General features: G+C 59.7%; 1 protein-coding gene across 2 annotated transcripts in view; it reads left to right on the forward strand.

Moving 5' to 3' along the window:
* The first annotated feature begins 8,368 nt into the window (after nt 1-8,368).
* SIM2 (SIM bHLH transcription factor 2) overlaps nt 8,369-17,723 on the forward strand; it is a 46,376-nt gene continuing 37,021 nt past the window's right edge. For both annotated transcript variants that reach the window (XM_082458786.1, XM_082458787.1), the window contains exons 1-2: nt 8,369-8,652; nt 17,028-17,110. In XM_082458786.1, the coding sequence (XP_082314912.1) occupies nt 8,478-8,652; nt 17,028-17,110 (258 nt within the window). In that variant the 5' untranslated portion in view covers nt 8,369-8,477. The remainder of the gene's footprint in view (nt 8,653-17,027; nt 17,111-17,723) is intronic.

Raw genomic sequence — 17,723 nt, forward strand, 5'->3', positions numbered from 1 at the left:
ATGTCCACCGCAGGAAGGATCTTTGCCTAATGGATCAATCCAGGCCACTCAGAAATTAAAGTGTTTGTGCACGATAATGAGCACAAATTTCCATTTCTGGAATTTACTTAGGAAAATCCAACTGCTGGATCTCAAACAATCAGGTAAGGTCCAAGTACTCTTAAAGGACAGTTGGGTGGGGGTTAGCCTGGAAATTCTAGCACTTTCTGCAGGTGCAGCTTCCCCGGCTTCCACTTTCCTTCCTTTGGCAGAGTTGACAGCTTCTGCAAAAATAACGATGTAGACATCAAGCTAAACAGAAATATAAATAGGTCAATTAGCTTTCAATGGAGCACTCTTTATGTTGCTTAAACAGGGAGGTATTTTCTGGTCAATTACTTTAAGTAGACATCAATAAACACTAAAATTATTTGTGCATGAGGAGTCATGGCGCTGGGCTTTTCCCTCCCTGGCCCCCAACGGTCCAGGGAGTAAACCGGACTCACACAGGCGCTTTCCAGTGCTCACTACCGTGTTTAAAGTGTTCAACAAGTGTTTGAGGCTATCGCTTTCAGTCCAGACCGTGCTGAGAGCCCCAAAAGACGTGGCACCTGGCGCCTGTTGCCTCGCCAGGTCACCGGGCCACTCTCCTCCGACGGCGTTCACCACCGCCCGTTTCTTTCCCCACGCCGTCTTGTATTTATTCAAAAGTTAGATTTCGCAATAAACTCTTCCAAGTATCCACCTCTCCCCGCCCCCCACGCCCTGCTCAGGGCCCGGCAATTGGTAGGAACGCTTCAAAATGAAATGCGAGATTGAAACTAGGTCTCACACCACCATAATAAAGCGGTTTAATGAGCTTCGATCTTGGGAACGGCGTAGCATTTGCACAACTCCATGAAGCCACGCGCACACGCACACCCTGACCACCCCTCCCGTAAAAGGGAAAGCGAAGACAAAGTGCCCCTGAACGTGAAAATCTGCCCGGCGCCCGAAGGCTCACCCCGCCTGGTTCAAAAGCTTCTGGGAGAGAAGTACAGAGAATTCCGTACTCAGATTAAATAATGTCTTCGTCTACACCCGCTGGGCGAAAAGAACGTTGGTGCTATAACCAAGATTATTTTGTTTCCGCTCTCTAAAAAATGAAGACGGTGCTGGAGTTGGGGCCAAAAATATTCATAAGCCACACAGTTTGAATCCACCCTGTAGTTTATCAGCTAACCGATACTTTTGCCAGGGAAAATATTCTTGAATTGAGGAAAAGTGTTAAATTTGAAATTCTCCTTTTATACGAAAACGTGCTCTACCCCGTGCCTCCTCCTCCAGGGTATTTGCTCTGGCACCTAAAAGGAATTCTGTCTTGGGGCAGTTAAGAGGGGGAGAAGAACGGCGGAGGGGAGCTGGACCTTCTTTCTCAATCTGGGAACCACGCCGGATCTCCCTCCAAGAAGGCTGAGCCGCCAGCGTGAGAACTCGACTCCAGATCCGGTCTAAGAGCGCGCGAGCTGGGGACGGCTCGGGGATCTTTGGCGAAGCCAAGATGAAAGTACGGGCCCCTTAATTTCCACCAGACTTCCCTTCATCCACATACACCGGCTCTCACCCACTCCCCAGACCTCACGCGGGCCCCGGGTCGCTCTGGTCCCTACTTCCCACGTGGAAAGAATCCGGGGGGAGGAGCGGAGCCGAGGCCGAGAGAGTACAGGGGGCACGGGAGACGGGCTAGCACCAGACGAGGTCCGCACGGCCCCACTCACGCAAGTGAGCGTGCCGCACACCTCCCAGCGCGCACAGCCGCGTCCGCTCCAGCTCCCCGCCCGCTTGGCTACGTGCGGACCGAGGCCCTCCCCAGTGTACACTGCGCCCCAGCCGTGAACGCTGCGCGCACGCGTGCTCTCGAGCTCCCCACTCTCTCGTGCACTGCGCCCGCTCCGTGCGCACCGAGGCCCCTGACCCCTCCGTGTGTACTGAGCCTCTCCAGTGGCCGTGCGCATTGCGCCCCCTTCCGCCAACCTGCCCAGGCCGCGTTTCTAACCACGCGGGCGATCCCGAGACTCCGAGAGCGCAAAAGGCGGGAACCACACCGCAAAGTCTGTCCGAAACAATCTCCTTCTGGGCCCTCACCCAGCGCGGGGAGTAGGAGTCCCGAGTCTCTTCTGCGGAATTGAGAAGACCTCTGGCGACGGGGAAGCCTGAAGCTCGGCCCGTGTCCCCGAGTGGGACCCGCAGGTTCCAAAGCTGGATTTCGTCCCAGGAAAGGGAGAGCCGGCGAGGGGGCCCCTCCACCGCCTGTGTGCCATGCCGGATGGGGTGCGGTCCCCCTACCGGCGTGGCCCCCCGCCGCTCTGAAGTCTGGCTTTGGCGCGCCCAAAACCTCTGACGCGGGACGGCCCTCTGCTGTGGGCGTCTCCTCCTTCTCCTCCACGGATGGAAGAGTGTGTTCCCGGATACACACCTCTCAGAAAACCCGCTTTCCATGCCAGCCCTTAAAACTAAAGAAAAAAATAAAAATCTGCGCGAAGCAGGAAGATGCCCACGCCCCGGGTTGGGACGGCAGCGCGCGCTCAGGCCAGGCTGGAGGGAGCCGATCCAGCCGGCCCGCCTGCCCGCTGGCCTTTCTGTAACTTTCTCTACTAAACCGCGAATGAATTAGCGTACCTCTTCCTACAGATTGGTTCAGATTAGGGAGGTTTCCCTCAATGTTCGCTTTGCTTTGCGAACATTATATTAATAATTATATTAATTAAATAAAACGAGTTTGTGTCTTTAAAGTATTGTAATAGCCCTATATTATAGTCAGCCTTACATTAAGGGTTGGCTGTTACTATTATTACCTGCTAGGAAAAGAAAATTAAGCCTATCATGTTTGTGCTTTCTTTGATGTGCAGAAATATGTGTCTCTGGTGGGTAGATTTTTTTTTTTTTAAGGAAAACTTTTGGTTGATGTTTTTGAAAGGCGGTTTCAGCGCCGTCGTTAATGAACTAATTGGTTTTCGGATTTCAAGGCGGCATGTCATTGATATAACCACTGAGGAATTTCAGCGCACACCAGACTGCAAAGACTCCTCCAGCTCAAGGGTTTCCAGGCACGATCGCGGGCTCGCTGGAGGCGAAAAGCGAGGTTTTGCCGGGGAGCGGATGGGCTGCCTCTTCCCGAACCAGGATTTTGAGGCGACGTTTCTGTTAAGCCGGAGCGAGAGCACTCTGGGAGCGGGTTGCGGGGGCTTCGTGCCGCCGGGTCGTAGAAGGGTCGCAGGAGGTCGGCGCAGGACACTCGGCTCCCCTCTCCTTCGGCCCGGATCCCTGGCCGGTCCCTGAGCGCCGCTCCTGGGCGCCGGGCGCTGCAGAATCCTCGCTGTCTCCGGAGGACGCTGGATGTGTGTGCACGGGGAGGGGTGCCAAAGTCCCGGGCACCTCAGAGACGGGGGAGAAAGCGGGAATGGGTCTGGGAGACAGCGAAGGAGTGCAGAGGAAAGGGCTGCCCTCTCACCACCACCACCCCCGCCCCCCAGGTAAAATTAGAAGAAACGTGTGGCCGTTTCCCCAAACCTGGCGCAGCTTCCATGGCTCCCCGTGGCCCTCGCTGGGGACTGTGCTAATCACTACAATTAATTACCAGTGACACTGATTTTGATCCCTAAATGCATCGCCTTGAGTGAGGGAGAGAAGTAGGCAGTAGCTATTCTATTCCTCGGATAGGAGGCACTGCCCCAGAGGGCCCCCTCAAGCCCGCAATCCCAGAACCCGAAGTCGTCCGGGACAACCAAGTCCGAGAAGGACTGCGCTCTTTTCGGAATCCCAGGGAGCAGAGTCTGCCTCGAGCAGGCTGGGATACGCGACTGGGAGGTGGGAATAATCCCCCACTGGGTGGTGCCTCTTTCCCTCCCCTCCTTGTCCCACCCCCCCCCCCCCGCAGAGCCACTTGGGGCACCCTGCCGAGGACCGAACACACAAGCACCAAGGGACCCCAGGACCCTGTGCAGGAGGGCTGATCTGCCCTAGTTACTGTGACGTAATCAAATAATCAGAGAGAAGCCGACCAACCTAAAAGCAAACACTTTCTCCTAAGGGGTAACTTCCAGTGAAATAACTTATTAAAAGCAAAACAAAACAAAAAGAAATAAACTTCTCTCCCCCTACTACTTAGGAATGTGTGAGCAGAGCGAGTTACTGTCTCGACCTCTCAAGGAACGAATCATTACGAAATTGCTCTGGAAATGGGTAGTAATATTGTAATTGTTGTCCGAGCCTTTCTGGGAGTAGCAATGACCGCAGAAAAAGTTGATGACCGCAGAAAAGTTTCCTTTTCTTACACAAGGAAAGGAGTGAAAAATCGAAGTACCTTTTCAGATAACTTAGACCAAACGCGCCTCCCAGCCTTGAAATACTCATATTTGTGATGCTGAACCCAAGCGGAATTTTCTGAAGTAACCACATCATGCTAATTGCCTGTGTAGACAAGAGTTTATAAGTCGAATAGGTTCACATCTCCATAGTCCTGGGTTTTCTGCTGTCTCGGCTTGTTTGGGCGGTTGAAGTTCTCCTTAAACACCACTTCAGAGGTTCCAACCCCTTCCCCCAAATCTAGTGCTAGGCCTGGGAGAAGTCCTCCCCTCCCCACCTCCTTAGGGACAAAGTCTCTGATCCCTTTCTGCCACCGCAGCAGCCCATCCCTAGTGGAACATCTGCGCGTTTTCCCCTTGATCTCACGCGAAAGTCGGTTTCCGCGGAGGATGGGCCTCAGGTAGGCGCCGGGTGCGGCCCCGGGGAAAAACAGTTGCGGAGCATCTGAAGCGGAAAATCCAAGCAGATGTGAGGCGGCCGGGCCCTGCCCCTTTCCTCTTAGGGCCTCAATTTCTTCCAGATCAGTTTCCTAATGGAAAATTTCTAAGAGGTGGGGGGTATGCGGAGGCTTGCTCGTGCGCCTCGGGGTGCGCCTAGGCGCTGGAAGCAGGACAGACTGGGGCTGGTGGCGTCCTGCAAGCGCGGCAAAAGCTTATTGGACTCAAGGTGTCCGACCCCTCTTTCCAGCTGCCCTCTTCCTGCCCCCAGCCTCTCGTCATTCTAGATTCTGCCAACTCCTTCTGGGCCAGTAGGAGAACCGCCGTTTCTGGGTGATGCCCGGGACTGAGGGGTCTTTCGTTGCCCTATGCTTCCCCCCTGCGGGCCCGTCTCCGTGCTCTGCGCGACGCGCTCGACTTTCGACGCAAAGTATAGACTAGGAGGTACTCCCTGCACCAGGAGCCCTGGAGCAAGGAATACGCAGTAGGTGTCCCAACCGGCGGCCACCGGCCGGCTTCTGATCACTCCAATTAGCACGCGTTTAGTGCTTTTTCCAATTTACACAGAGCTTCTATCCTGTGGGTGTCCTAAGGGCCTCAGGCTTTCCCTTCGGCAGGGAGAGCCCTGGGACGACCCCATCCAAGCTCAGGGGTTCTTCCTTCGCCATTCCACGCAGACATGACTATTCTTCCCATCTGGGGAAACCTCGAAGTTCGCGCCGAAGTACTTTGGGTTCTTTCGGTGGTGCTGTGTGGGAGCCCAGGCCCATCTCCGCGCGCTGTGTGTGTGTGTTGAATGAATGTGTTGGGGGGAGGGTGATAAAAGGCCCACTTGGGCGTTTGCTGGGGCACACTGTGGGCCCTAAAGTGCCCCACAGCCAAACATCTGCGAATCTTCAAACGCTCCGTTATGCTACGTCTCACACCACGCGATTCGAACCTGTCTCGCAGATGCAACAGCGGCTGCCACTGCTGAAGACCGGGTATCGAGATCTCAAGTACAATTTCCCGTGAAATCCGGGAACTTTGGTTCAAGGAACGTTTCTGTTCCTGTTACTTGTCGAGTTTCTCCCACTTCCACTTAACCATGTTTCTGCGATCTGGGTAATCCCTTTCAAGCCCAGGAGGAATTCTCCCGGGTCCATAATTGAGGATCGGAAATCGTGGGGGTGAGGGAAGCCTTAAATCCTCCCGAAGCCAGGAAGGTGCCGGAGCGCACACGGGGGCGGCCTGAGCAAGCGGCGGCGGGGCCCAGCCGGCAATCCCTTCCCCCCCTGGAGCTCCTTCTCCCGGAAGCCGGGAGACCACAGCTGTCCCCGCAGCGGGGTGCTGGACTCCGGGCGGGGAAGCGGGCCAGGAGCCTTGCGTTTGGCCACTGCGTACCCGAGCCGCTCGCGCGCCCCACCCCCGACCCTCTGCGAGCACTGCTGGAAAAAGGAAAGCGCTCCTGGATCCGAAACCCCAAGGAAAAGTGCTGGTTCCTACGTGCGCCCGGCATTTGGTGGGGCGGCACCAACTCCTAAGCTCGCGCGGCTCGGTGGTTTCGAGCAAGGCCACGGCTGTGGGTTCCGCAGGGCGCCGGGGCAGGTGAGGCCGAGCCGGGGTCTGCGCACGCTGTCCTGCCCACCGAGGGAACTACGACGCCTCCAACGCCATCGAACTTCTGACCTTCATAGGGGTCCCTGGAAAGGGTCAGGAGCGCCTGCTGCCGACAAGGTCGCCGTAGGCCCTGCCCTCGAGACGCGGGGGAGGGAGGCGAGTACCAAGTCATTGTAATGGCAGTGAGCGCGCGGAGCCGCAGGCTCCTCCCGGGCCGGGGGAGAGAGAAGGCACCTAGACGGAGAGCCTAGCGCTGGGCCCCAAGGCTCCGGCGTCTCCCCTCCCGAGCTGACCTCCAGATCAGGCCCCCACAGCCTACAGCCTCGGCACGCGTCCGAGGGACCCCAGGACCCCGCGCCCTGCGTCCACTGCGGCTGCCCTCTGACCCCGCGCGCCAGGAAGCTGGAGTCCTCCCAGAGCATGCGTCCACACCGCGTCCGGAGGGCTCGGGCTTCTAGAAGGGAAGGGATGGGGGGCTACCTCGTGGCCGGGGTAGCTAGGAGGATCCTCCGGGGTTGCAGGCACAGGGTCGGGGTGGGGTGGGGTATACTCGAGGTCCCGTGTGGCCCTGAGGGAAAGCGCCGGGACGCCCTACGGCCGGCCGCGTCTCCGACTGCGCCTCCCTACGCCAACTGCCTCCTGCCCGCATCACCCTGGCCACCACGAACGCTTGTCCGATGACCCTCGCTCGGCGCTCCTCGCCCTGAAGCACCCGCCTCAGCCGGCTTCCCTGAAATTCCTGCCGCACTGGACCGGGCTTCAGGGACGGGTACTATTGGGCCCTGTTCCCGCCGCTGCCCAGGGCAAGTCCTCACCGGTAGGTTCGGCTCCCCCGCCCCTCTCTCCGTCCGATCCGCGCGTCCCCGCGGCCTCCAACCCCTCCGGGGAAGGCGCCAATCTCCTTTCGCTCTACCGTTTACAGGAGAGAAAGGGCATGAGGGTCACTTCCGAGCCCTACTCGCGCCGCTTCCTGGGGAGGGGGGTGGTCCTTCCCCTCCGGCCTCCCCCCACCACCACCACTTTCGGCTCTCGGACCTGCAAACTGGGGAGAGCGAGGGCTCGGGGCCCGCGCGGGCTCGGAGGACTCAGTCCTCCGCAGGGCACTCAGGCAGCGCCCGCCCAGTACCTGCGCGGGAGCCACAGAGGAGGTCTCCGCACCGCTTCCTCCCTCCCTTCCTCCTCCGCCCCTCCCCGCCGCTCCTCCTAGCGCCCAGGTCCCGCGACCCGCTCGCCAGAGCCGGTCCCCGCCGCGCGCCCTGTGCACTCACCGCGATTTCCTCGAGGCCGGGAGCGCGCGGGTCTCTCCTGGGAGAGTCCCTGGAGGCAGCGACGTGGAGGCGCGCCTGTGACTCCGGGGCCGCGGTGGGGTCGGTAGGCGAGATTGGCCGCCCCCGCCCCCGCCGCGGTCCCTCCCCCCTTCCTGCCCCCCCCTCCCCCCGGGCCGCGGCGGCCGAGTGCTCCGCCCGAAGGCGGGTCCGCCATAAACAAACGCGGCTCGGTTGCACGTGGACCGCTGAGCTTCTGCGCCTCGCGACAGATCGCAGGCTCCGGGCGCCACATCTCCAGGCACAGGGAACCGCCAGGGAGGGCAGGAGAGCGCACCCGGGCCGGGCCCCAGCCGCGTCCGCTCCCCTCCCGCTCCATGGCTCCGCAGCCGCAGCCGCCCGTGCCGTCCTCCAGCCCGGAGGGGCCTCGCGGCAGCGGGTACGAACACCCGGTCAAGGACTAAACCGCACCGCCGCCTCCTCGCCGGCCGCTCTCCACCCCTAAGGAAAGCCGAGGCAGGGGAGACAAGAGGGAGAAAGGAAGAGCGAGCCGAAGCGAGCGGGAAGCCAGGGCTCTGGTCGCCGCGGAACAGTCCGGCCCGGAGGAGGCTGCGCCCGGGGCGGTGGCGGGAGGAGCGCGGGGCGGCGCCCCCGGGTTGCGCCGAGCTCCCGGCCCACGGCTGCAGAGAGGCGTCTTGGTGCCCCTGGTCGGCCCCACGCACCTGCCCGCGGCCGGCGCCCCACGCTCACCTGGTCTGCGGGGCCCCCTTCCCCATCGCCGCCGCTGCAGCCAGAGCGGAGCTCCGCGGGCCTGGAGCACGGCCGGGTCTAATATGCCCGGAGCCGAGGCGCGATGAAGGAGAAGTCCAAGAATGCGGCCAAGACCAGGAGGGAGAAGGAAAATGGCGAGTTTTATGAGCTGGCCAAGCTGCTCCCGCTGCCATCGGCCATCACCTCGCAGCTGGACAAGGCGTCCATCATCCGACTCACCACGAGCTACCTGAAGATGCGCGCTGTCTTTCCCGAAGGTGAGGCCGCAGGTGGGCGGCCGGGAGCGCTAGGGGACCCAAGCGGGGAGCCAGAGCTGGCCCGGAGGGGCTGCCTGAGCCTTCCGGACGGTGCCAAAACATCTTGGGGAGGTCGCTCCGGGAACTTCGGGTCCTCCTGGAGAGAGGGGCCAGGGCCCTGGTGACAGAGAGACCAGGCCATCTTCTGGCCCAGGGCTGGGGGGTAGAGGGGGCGAACCAGGGATCGTTCCATGAGCGTACTAGTCCAATCTGGTCTTTCTTCTTTCCTTCCTTACTTTCTTCATTTCTTTAACTCCCCCTTTTATTTTTGCCTTCCTACTTTCTTTCCGTGGAGGCGAAGCACAGTGCCCCCCGGGGCCGGAAGTGAAGCGTCTTGCTGGTCCCTGGGAGAGAGTGGAGTACACCGGGAGACCCAGGCCCTGCAGGCCCCAGCTCCCAGCAGAGCACTTGCAGGGACTTGGGCCTCAGACTCGGGCCTCTCAGGTGGTCTCTTCTCTGCTCGCCGTTCTTGGGGCTGGGGCTCTGGAGGTCAGGGTGGGAGAGACTGCTCAAACAGGTGAGCCGAGATGGGGCAGGGGAGAAAGGGAGGCGGTTAATTCGGAAATGGCAGGCGGGCCTGAGCATAGTCTTGTTTTCTAGATTGGATTATAAGCCCGAAGGGGCAGGTGCCGTGGTGGGCAAGGGTCGCCAGGACCCACGGGCCTAGCAGGCTCTCAGTGGTGTGAAGTGGTGGCACACTGGGTGGGCATTCCCTCCCAGCACACAGCCTGTGGGTGACAGTAGCTGCCAGGCGGGCACCTCTGAGCAGCAGGGCTGGAGGAGGCCTGATCACCACGGCATCCCTTTTGGTGTCCCAGTGGTTCTGAACCGACCACCTTCCAATGTCTCTGTCCCCAGCCATGTTGGCTGCGGCCTGGCGGAAGGGATTAGGACGCTTGTCTGAGACGCTCTGCTCCAGCACCCGATGGACACCCCCCAACCTGAAGGCCGAGGAGCCACTAGAGCTGTGGCAGCCTCTGGAGCATCAGAAGCCAGTGCATGACTAGGGAGACAACTTTAGCCACAGGGCACGGGGAGGGTCGCTGCAGAGCCGCGACAGGTGTCTCTCCAGCGCAGGGCGCCTCCATTAAGGCAGTTCCAGGCCAGGCAATCGACCTAAAGTCAGTAAACTCGACCTCTTTACGATGGGCGCCCCTAAGTCTGTTATTTGTAATCGTCTCTGGGTCATAAACTGCCCTTTACACCACCTCCCAGGTGGAGATCCTAGGGCCTGTCCCCCAGCGTGACCTCCAGCTCTTCAGTGTGCTGGCTGGGGAGCCGAGCGCCACGGGACAGGGAGCCGAGGGGGCCAGAAGCGGTGGCCTGTCCTCACCGGAGCCTTCCAGCTGCGCTGTGCGGTCAGGCGGGCACTTTCCTCCCTGGAGCAGGAGCCTGTGACCTGACTGCCACAGCCCAGAGCTCTTAGAAGGGAAAGTTCTTTTCCTTTCCAACCCCGATCAACCGAGGTGCCCCCCTCCCACTCCTGCCCGTTCTGCTGGGAGCTGCGGCCCAGTGGACGCTATTTGTGGGCCCTCCACCGAAGTAGAGATGATTCCTCCCCTGCTGAAGTTTTCAGTGAAAATTAAAGGAGAATTGGGTTTTATAAGAGCCGAGTCTCCTTCCAACCCTGGGAGGAGGGATGGTAACTGGTTTGCTCGGGTGAACCGTTTCTTAATCCACATGCTGCAAAGCAGGTGTGGAGCCCAGACAGGACATAAGCCTTCTCTCCTGTCCCCCTCCCACCCCACTGGAAATACAAATTACAAAGAAATGACCAGAAGAATAAATGATTTCAAGTAAGCCAGAAATTGAGGCCTGGAGAAAGGGGCTAATTGCTAGCCACTTGTTGTTTGGGGATTTCCAGGAAAGCGACTAAAAATTGGGAAGTGGTGTGTATATGCTCCTGCAAATATTAAACTGGGTCTGTAGGTTCCAGTGCTGCGAAGCGAGGCTGCAGGCCTTGGGACCCAGACTTGCTTGGCCCTGAGCAGGTTGCAGGGATGGGCTGGCTGTGGTCTGGCCCCTGAGCACCAGGCCCCTGTGCTTTGTTCCTAGTGGTCTAGTTGAGGGGCGGCCTGGGCGTCTCCTGGGGGTGACCATCGAGATTGGAACTCCAGGAGGGGTCGGGGGAGAATTATGTGGCCCTAGAGTTTTGGAAATAGTCCTGAACCTAAGGGGTCCAGATTCATCCAAAATGGGGAGCAGGCGGTGATCTAGACCGCAGCGGCTCCTGCAGCGCTGAAGCAGGGAGCAGGGGCGCTCGCCTGCACGGTGGGCCAGCAGCCTCCGGACGCCTCCCTGCGCGTCCGGAGGCCTGGGGCCTGCAGACTTTCCCCCTCAAGTCAGTCTGCGACTGGAGAGTAGAGGAGTTGGGTGCCTGGGGCAGAGAAAAAGAAGAGTTTAGAAAGGCCTCAATTACGCAAAATGACTCGTTCGCCCCTCCTGTGGCTCTGAAGGACGAAGGGTGGGAGCGCGGAAGCAGCATCCGAAACTGATTTAACCTGTTCTCGGGACACTGCGCCAGGGAGGCGGTGCGGGAGGCGGACGGGGCCTGGCGGAGCTGCGAGGGTCCGGACGCGGGCGTCGGGGAGGTTTTAGCGGCCAACCCGGTCCTGCGCCGCGGCGGGAACTCCCGGACCTGCTCCGGCTCTCGGCAGCGAACGGAAAGATACCGAGCGGACCCGATGTGCCCAGCGTGGCCTCGCTGTTTGATAGCCAAGCCGGATCCCTGGGTGAAGAAGAATCTAGAAGCCAAGTTAGGACTTTGGGAGTTAGAAAATGAAGAGCACAGTCCGAAGGAACCACAGGAATCGCCAGGCTAACCCTCAGTATTTGAGGAAACTGAGGCCTGAGAGGGGCGGGCCTTTCCCAAGGTCCCCCGCGAGGGCAGGGCAGGCGGCAAGGCCGCTGTGTCCCCTGTGCTTCTGTGCGCAGGAGAGGCCGCTGGCCTCGGCTCCTTTCATCCCGAGACCCCCAGGCAGGAGAGAAAGAGGAGCTCGGAGAAGCCCCAGGGCAGGGGCAGAGAGGCGACTGGAGCCAGGCGGACACTCCGCGGGGAGGCCAGTCCGCAAGCTTGGGGGTGCTGGCAAGCCGGACAGCCGGTTCAAGGCTCGGCTCTGTCAAGCTGCCCCGCTGGGCCTCTGTCTCCTTGTCTGTAAAATGGGCCCATTAGCACCTCCATCGCTGTGCAGGGTTCCGGGGATCGGGTATGAGGAAGCAGGCGGGCGCAGGTGGAAATCTACTGTGTTCTTACTCCAGTCAGTCCTTCCTGTGAGCTCACTGCCTTCCTTGGGCCAGATGCGACCTTAACGGTGGCGCGCCCCACTCGGTGGACCTCCGGGACTCACTGCCTGGAGTTGGAAGATGAGCGGTTTTCTGGGTTTCCACCGTTTTCTCGCCTTTAACTGCAAACTGAGAAGTGGAAGGAAGAAGGGCAGGGAAGAGGGCAGGAGAGCAAGGCTGGCTGTGGCAATGGATTCGGAATTGAAAGCTTAGTGAGTTAATGTGGTTGGGAAGGCCTGCTACTCACAGGGCTCAGGGAAACGCTGGGGCCCAGGGTCTCCCTGCCCTCTTTGCAGCGTGGCCTTCACTTCTGGAGAGGGGGCACTTTGGAAACACAGAAGCACCCGGGGTGGGAGAAGTCTGCTGCTCTCCGGCCATAGCTGCATGGTGACCACGCTGGGCAGGATGCAGGGCAAGTTCCGCCATCTGGTGACCCACGCTGGGCCTCAGGAGGTACGAGTCAGAGCTGCGGGAGCTCCCCGGCCAATCACCAGGGTTAGGCCTCTTCCTAGGAGCTGGGGTTCCTGTGCTCAGCTGTGGGGCAGAGGGTGGCCTCGCCTCTGGGCACTTGTACAGAAAGGGCTCGAGGAGGGACTGGCTGCAGGTCCCAGCTCAGGAGTGGAGGTGGAAGCTGAGGCTGATGGTGGGAAGAGAACAGAGCCCCTCCTCCCGCTCCCCACCAAGATCCCAGACAGGTGTGGGCGAGAGAGAGGCAGGGCCTGCACCACTCATCACAACCTTTTACTCCAAAGAAGTGAACATGTCACACGCACAGTAAATGGGGTTGGAGGCCTGAATTATTCCAGTGGCTGGATTTGTCTGGGTTTAGATTCAGGCAGAGTCCTTCCCACTCGATGCGCGCGCACGCACGCACACACACACACACACACACACACAAACACACACCCCTGAGTGCCAAGGGGAGGTGCTGGGGTCGGGGCGGTCCTAGAAATTGTTGTTGGGAATGGAAACGCTTTGATTTAGAGGGTTTGGTGAGGAGAAACTAGCCCTAACCCGACATGGAGTCACAGATCCGAGGCCTTTCCCTATCGCAGCCCGAAATAATGTAGTTTTTTTTTTTTTTTAAGTAGACTTATTTTTTAGAATAAAGTGGGTTTTTACAACCCTCTCCCCGTCTCTACTTGGAAGCTTGCCAGGCTGTGCGCCGGTCCAGGAGGGAAAGTTCAGAGGCGGAGCGGGAAGCTCGGCAGTGGTGATGGGAACTGCAGAGTTGCGGGGGCCCTGGAAGTTGGGAGCGAGGATGTGGAGCGCGGGCGCCGCAGATTCAGCACCCGGAGGCCAGCGTCCAAGACCGGCTCGGGGCGCTCCGGGGCGCGGACTGGAAGCCTGGCCGCCGCGGCACTGGCCACACGCGCTCCTGAGCGCGGGCTCGGCCGAGGCACCCTCCCATCCTGCAAGGTCTAAGCGTCAGGCGACCGGGTCTCTGGGCGCTTCCGTTGTCTGTGGTCTGTGCATGTACAACATTGGCCCGTGGCCAGGCAGGCCGGGCTGGAATCCCCTCCCTTCCCCCACCCAGACCGGTGGAGCCAAACCCTGTCGGGGTGTCTCTACCACCCCCTTCACACCCCCTCTGGGCCGCTGTGCAGTTGTTGGTTTCTAAAAGGGTGCAAGGGCCAGGCTTTTCAGGGACCCAGTGACCGCGAACCATTCCAAGGCCGGAAGAGGACTGAATTGCCACCATTTTAGATACCCAAGGTTGCCCTCGGGGAAGTGTGAGAACCGCTGTCCATCCTGGAAGTTCTTATCCAAGTCTAGACCCTTCTCTGGGGCAGGACCCATTGGTCACTGGCCACAGTGAGTCCTGCTCCCAGGTCCAGAGGAAGGAGCGAACCTCACTGCCTCCTTCAGGTCTCAACTCGTGTGTCCCCCTCATCTGAGAGGGTGACCCTATCTCACAGTGAGGGAACCCCTGCACAGTGTCCCCTTTACTGGGAAATCAGATCGTTTGTGTGATTTGATGTTTATGGTCTGTGACCTGCACCTGGCTGAGGACCTGGTACAGCAGGCACCCAAGAGCTGTTTGTTGACTGACTGACTGCGCACCCAGAGAGGAGGGACCATATTTAGATAGCTTCTGTGGTGGGCAGGGCCTGACGGGGTTTAAACCAAACAGCCCGCTCGCAGAGTGTGGGTACAAGTGCAAGCACCCACAAACCCTTGGAGGCAGAGGGGAAAAGGGGACACTTGGCTCCCTTTCCCTCTGACCTAGTGGCTGACCCCCCTCCCCAGTGACCTGGCCATCTGGATTCCCAGTAGCAGGGAGTGCCCATCGGATTCCCCTATTGACACATGTAGGGCAAGCAGGACCCCAAACCCTGGCCGGAAACCACAGGCCAGGTTTGGAACCTCCCCCGCCTTGCTCCCCTGCAGTCATTGGGATGGGGTGGGCTGGGAATTTCCCAGAATCAGGCAAGACAGACCACCAATGGCTGATAACCTTGGAGGAGCTTAGCGCAGTCTTTTCTTACACTCCTTCCCTCATTTTTCTAACAAATAAAGCCCTTTGTTAGGTCTAGATAAGGGCCACAGGCCTAGTGCCTCACTTTTTCAGGAGTATGTATGGCTTTATAGTAACAAGATGATTTTTTTTGTTACAAACCTTACCTTATTTAGTCTCTGCATTCAGCCCAAAGTAGATTTTTATGGGCCCAGGGAAAAAGTCTCGCCCACAGAGGTTTCTGCTGGAAGAGCTGGCAGCACTATCACCCTGTGAGGTGGCATGGGGGTAGGGATGCTTAAGGAGAGCCTCCCCACCATCTGCCCCACCTCGTGTGCCAGGTCCAAATCTCCGCTGGCAAAGCGGAGGCATCAAGAAATAATACGAACAATTATAATGATATAAGAGAACAGGCTTTGAATTATACGGAAAAATTGTCCTGTGCAGCCAACACACTGTTTGCATGTGAGGCCAGAGCTTTCGACAAGGCTTTTGGGAGACCCAGGCAGGGGAGTTTGGTTTGGGGGGTCATTCCCGAAGATGGTGCAGATTTCCCCAGGTCACTGAGCCCCAGGCCCTGTCAGGAGCCAAGGCTGGAGGCGGTGGCCACAGAGAGCTGGGCAAAGGTGGCTTGGCCCAAACCAGGGGTCGGGCCCAGGAGCAGGGTAAAGGACAGTTACAGAGGCACCTTTGTCCATTTTCGGACATCAGAATTCCTGGGCCCTTATTATGTTTTTTCTTCATTCAGGCCCCGGAGGCTTTAAAATTTTGGTTCTTTCCATTTCTGGTTAAATGGAGTCAACGCCACCACCAGTAGGCCGGCCTCTTGGGTGCTGGGGAGGAAGGACCTACCGTGAGAGCCAATGGCCCTATAATATGGTCACTGTGGTCATCCTTGGGAGTGAGAGTGGGGTGGGCAGTGATTTCCTGGGGTTAAAGAGACACCTCCGTTCACGTGCTGGAGTCCGGGGGGTGCGGGGCTGCGATCATATTTGGGAGATCGGAATATGTGGAAATTAGCCACTTCCTTATGGGGAGACCAGGATAAACCCCTAATTCCAGAGCCCAGGAGGAGAATTAAAGGCCATCCCTTCCTTAGTTGCGTAATAGAAGTTGCCGAAAGAAGGGTCTCCAAAGTCTCTGCGGGGGCCCTGGGCCTGGAGGTGCTCTGGGCTGGGCGGCACCCAGGCCCTCGGGGTGCGTTTTCCGCCCGCTAGGATCAAGGGTTCCAGAAGCCGCGATGCCCCGGGCGGCCCAGGGACAGTGGGGAGACCCAGGGTGCCTGCGCGACGCTCTCCGGAAACCCACTCGCCGCCGCCTGCTTGGAGGGGCTTTTCGGTCTCGGGAATGGGCCTCGGATTCGCTCCGGCCCCTGGTCGCACACTTCCGGGAGGAGCGCGCAGGGGACCGGTCAGACCCGCAATTGTGGCGGGAGGGGAGACGGACGCGCCCCCGCCACCCACAGCTCACCGCAGGGTCGCAGCCCTGGTGGGAGGCGCGCGAGGGGCCTAGAGCCTGGGGGGCGTTCTTCGCGGGGCTGGGGGGGGGGGCGTTGCTAGGACAGCGGTGCCCGGTCTTTGCGGCCTCGCGCCCGGCCCGCGGCGCTCGCTGGAGGGTTTCGGGCCAGGCCGCCAGCAGGACTCCAGGGAGCAGCTGGGGTTCTCCCAGCTGGCGCTTAGCGCCGCAATCTTACCCGGCTTTCCTGCTTCCTCCCGGGCGTGCAGGCAAAGCCTGGGATCTCCGGGGTCATGGCAGCTGAGCCGAGGGCGCAGGAGAGAGATGTTCTCTCGAGCTGGGCTACCTTGGCCCTGGTGCGCCTTCTGCAACACTGGTGGCCTTCGGGGAGGTGGTGGGGAGCAACGGAGGCCTTGGAAGGACAGTTAAGAAGCGGAGGGGCTGCGAGACCCCAATTATGTGCCAACAAACACCTCCCAGTTACCGTCTAGTATACACATGGCTCTCCCCGCCTTCGACCCGTACCCAGCCCGCCGCCGGCGACTTAGGAGTTCGCCTTCTGGAAGCCCCCAGGTAACCCCTTCCCAGGCTGTAGCTCTTGGATTGGAAGAGGGTGGGCGCTCCTGGGGCCCCAGTGAGGGCTGGAGAGTCCGGGGCGGGGGAGGGGAGAGATTACAGGGGGTTGAAAAAGTTTTGGTTTTTTTTGGTTTGTTTGTTTTGTTGTGTTAATGCCGGAAAAGCTGCCTCCAGGACGGCGAGGGCTTTACATTCGGGCCTCTCTGTCTTTGGGAAAGTGCATGGCTGCCGGCGGCGCAGGGAAGGGAGAGAGGAAGGACCCTTGGGGGAATATTTACTGGTCAAATCGATATCCCCGTTTGGCTACGAGGATGGCCGATTTCAAAGCAGATTAGATTACTTTGTGGCATTTCCAATAAAACGGCAATTTCAGAGCCGTGAGCACGCGGGCGACCCAAGAGAGCTGTGGGCCTGGCCGGCTTGGACCCAAGGCCTCGGCGGGAATTTCTCCTCTGGCCTTTTCCTTTTTAATCGAAGGCAAAGGGGCGACGGCCGGCGGGGCGCCGGGTGCTGAGGCCTCTGGCTGGGCGCTGCTGTTTACCGGTTTGCTTTATTCCCCGTCCAGGTTTAGGAGACGCGTGGGGACAGCCGAGCCGCGCGGGGCCCCTGGACAGCGTCGCCAAGGAGCTGGGATCGCACCTGCTGCAGGTAGTAGGGCCGCCGCGGGGTGAAAAGCGCCGCCGCCACCAACGGCCCTGGCCCGCGCCCGGGTAGGGGCTCCCTTCCGACCCCACCGCCCCAGTCTCCAGGGGTCCCTCCTCAAGGAGCCCCGGGCGGATCCACAGGCCGCCCCCAGGCTGCAGAGGTCTCCCGAGGCAGCGATCGGACTTCGGGCCAATTCCCCCCAACTCCCCTCGGAGGGCCGGGACTGCGTGTGGATCCCACTAAACCCCGGCAGCCTCAGGCCAGCCCCCCATCAACCCCACACCTGGCACCCTCTCCCCCGCCCCAGCCCCAGGACTCTCTAGCCCACGAGACCTAGGCCGAAGGGCGCCCCTGGGTGTGGTTAAGTCCTCTCCAACCTTACTTCCTTCGGCAAACTTTTATGGAGCTCTTGCTCTGTGCCAGACGCTGTGCCAGGCGCCGGAGCCAAAGAAGGAGTGATCCGGCTGCTCTGAGTCAGAGGGAGGCAGCCTAAAGCGTCTGACGATTGTGTGTGTCTGGAGAGGTTGCAATAGAGGAGAGACAGCATCAATAATTGAGTATTAGCAGTTCACATTTACTAGAGTTTGCTACCGGCCAGAAGCTGTTCTAAATCTTA

Source organism: Balaenoptera physalus, assembly GCF_965194825.1.
Source record: "Balaenoptera physalus genome assembly, chromosome: 4".
Taxonomy (NCBI): domain Eukaryota; kingdom Metazoa; phylum Chordata; class Mammalia; order Artiodactyla; family Balaenopteridae; genus Balaenoptera; species Balaenoptera physalus.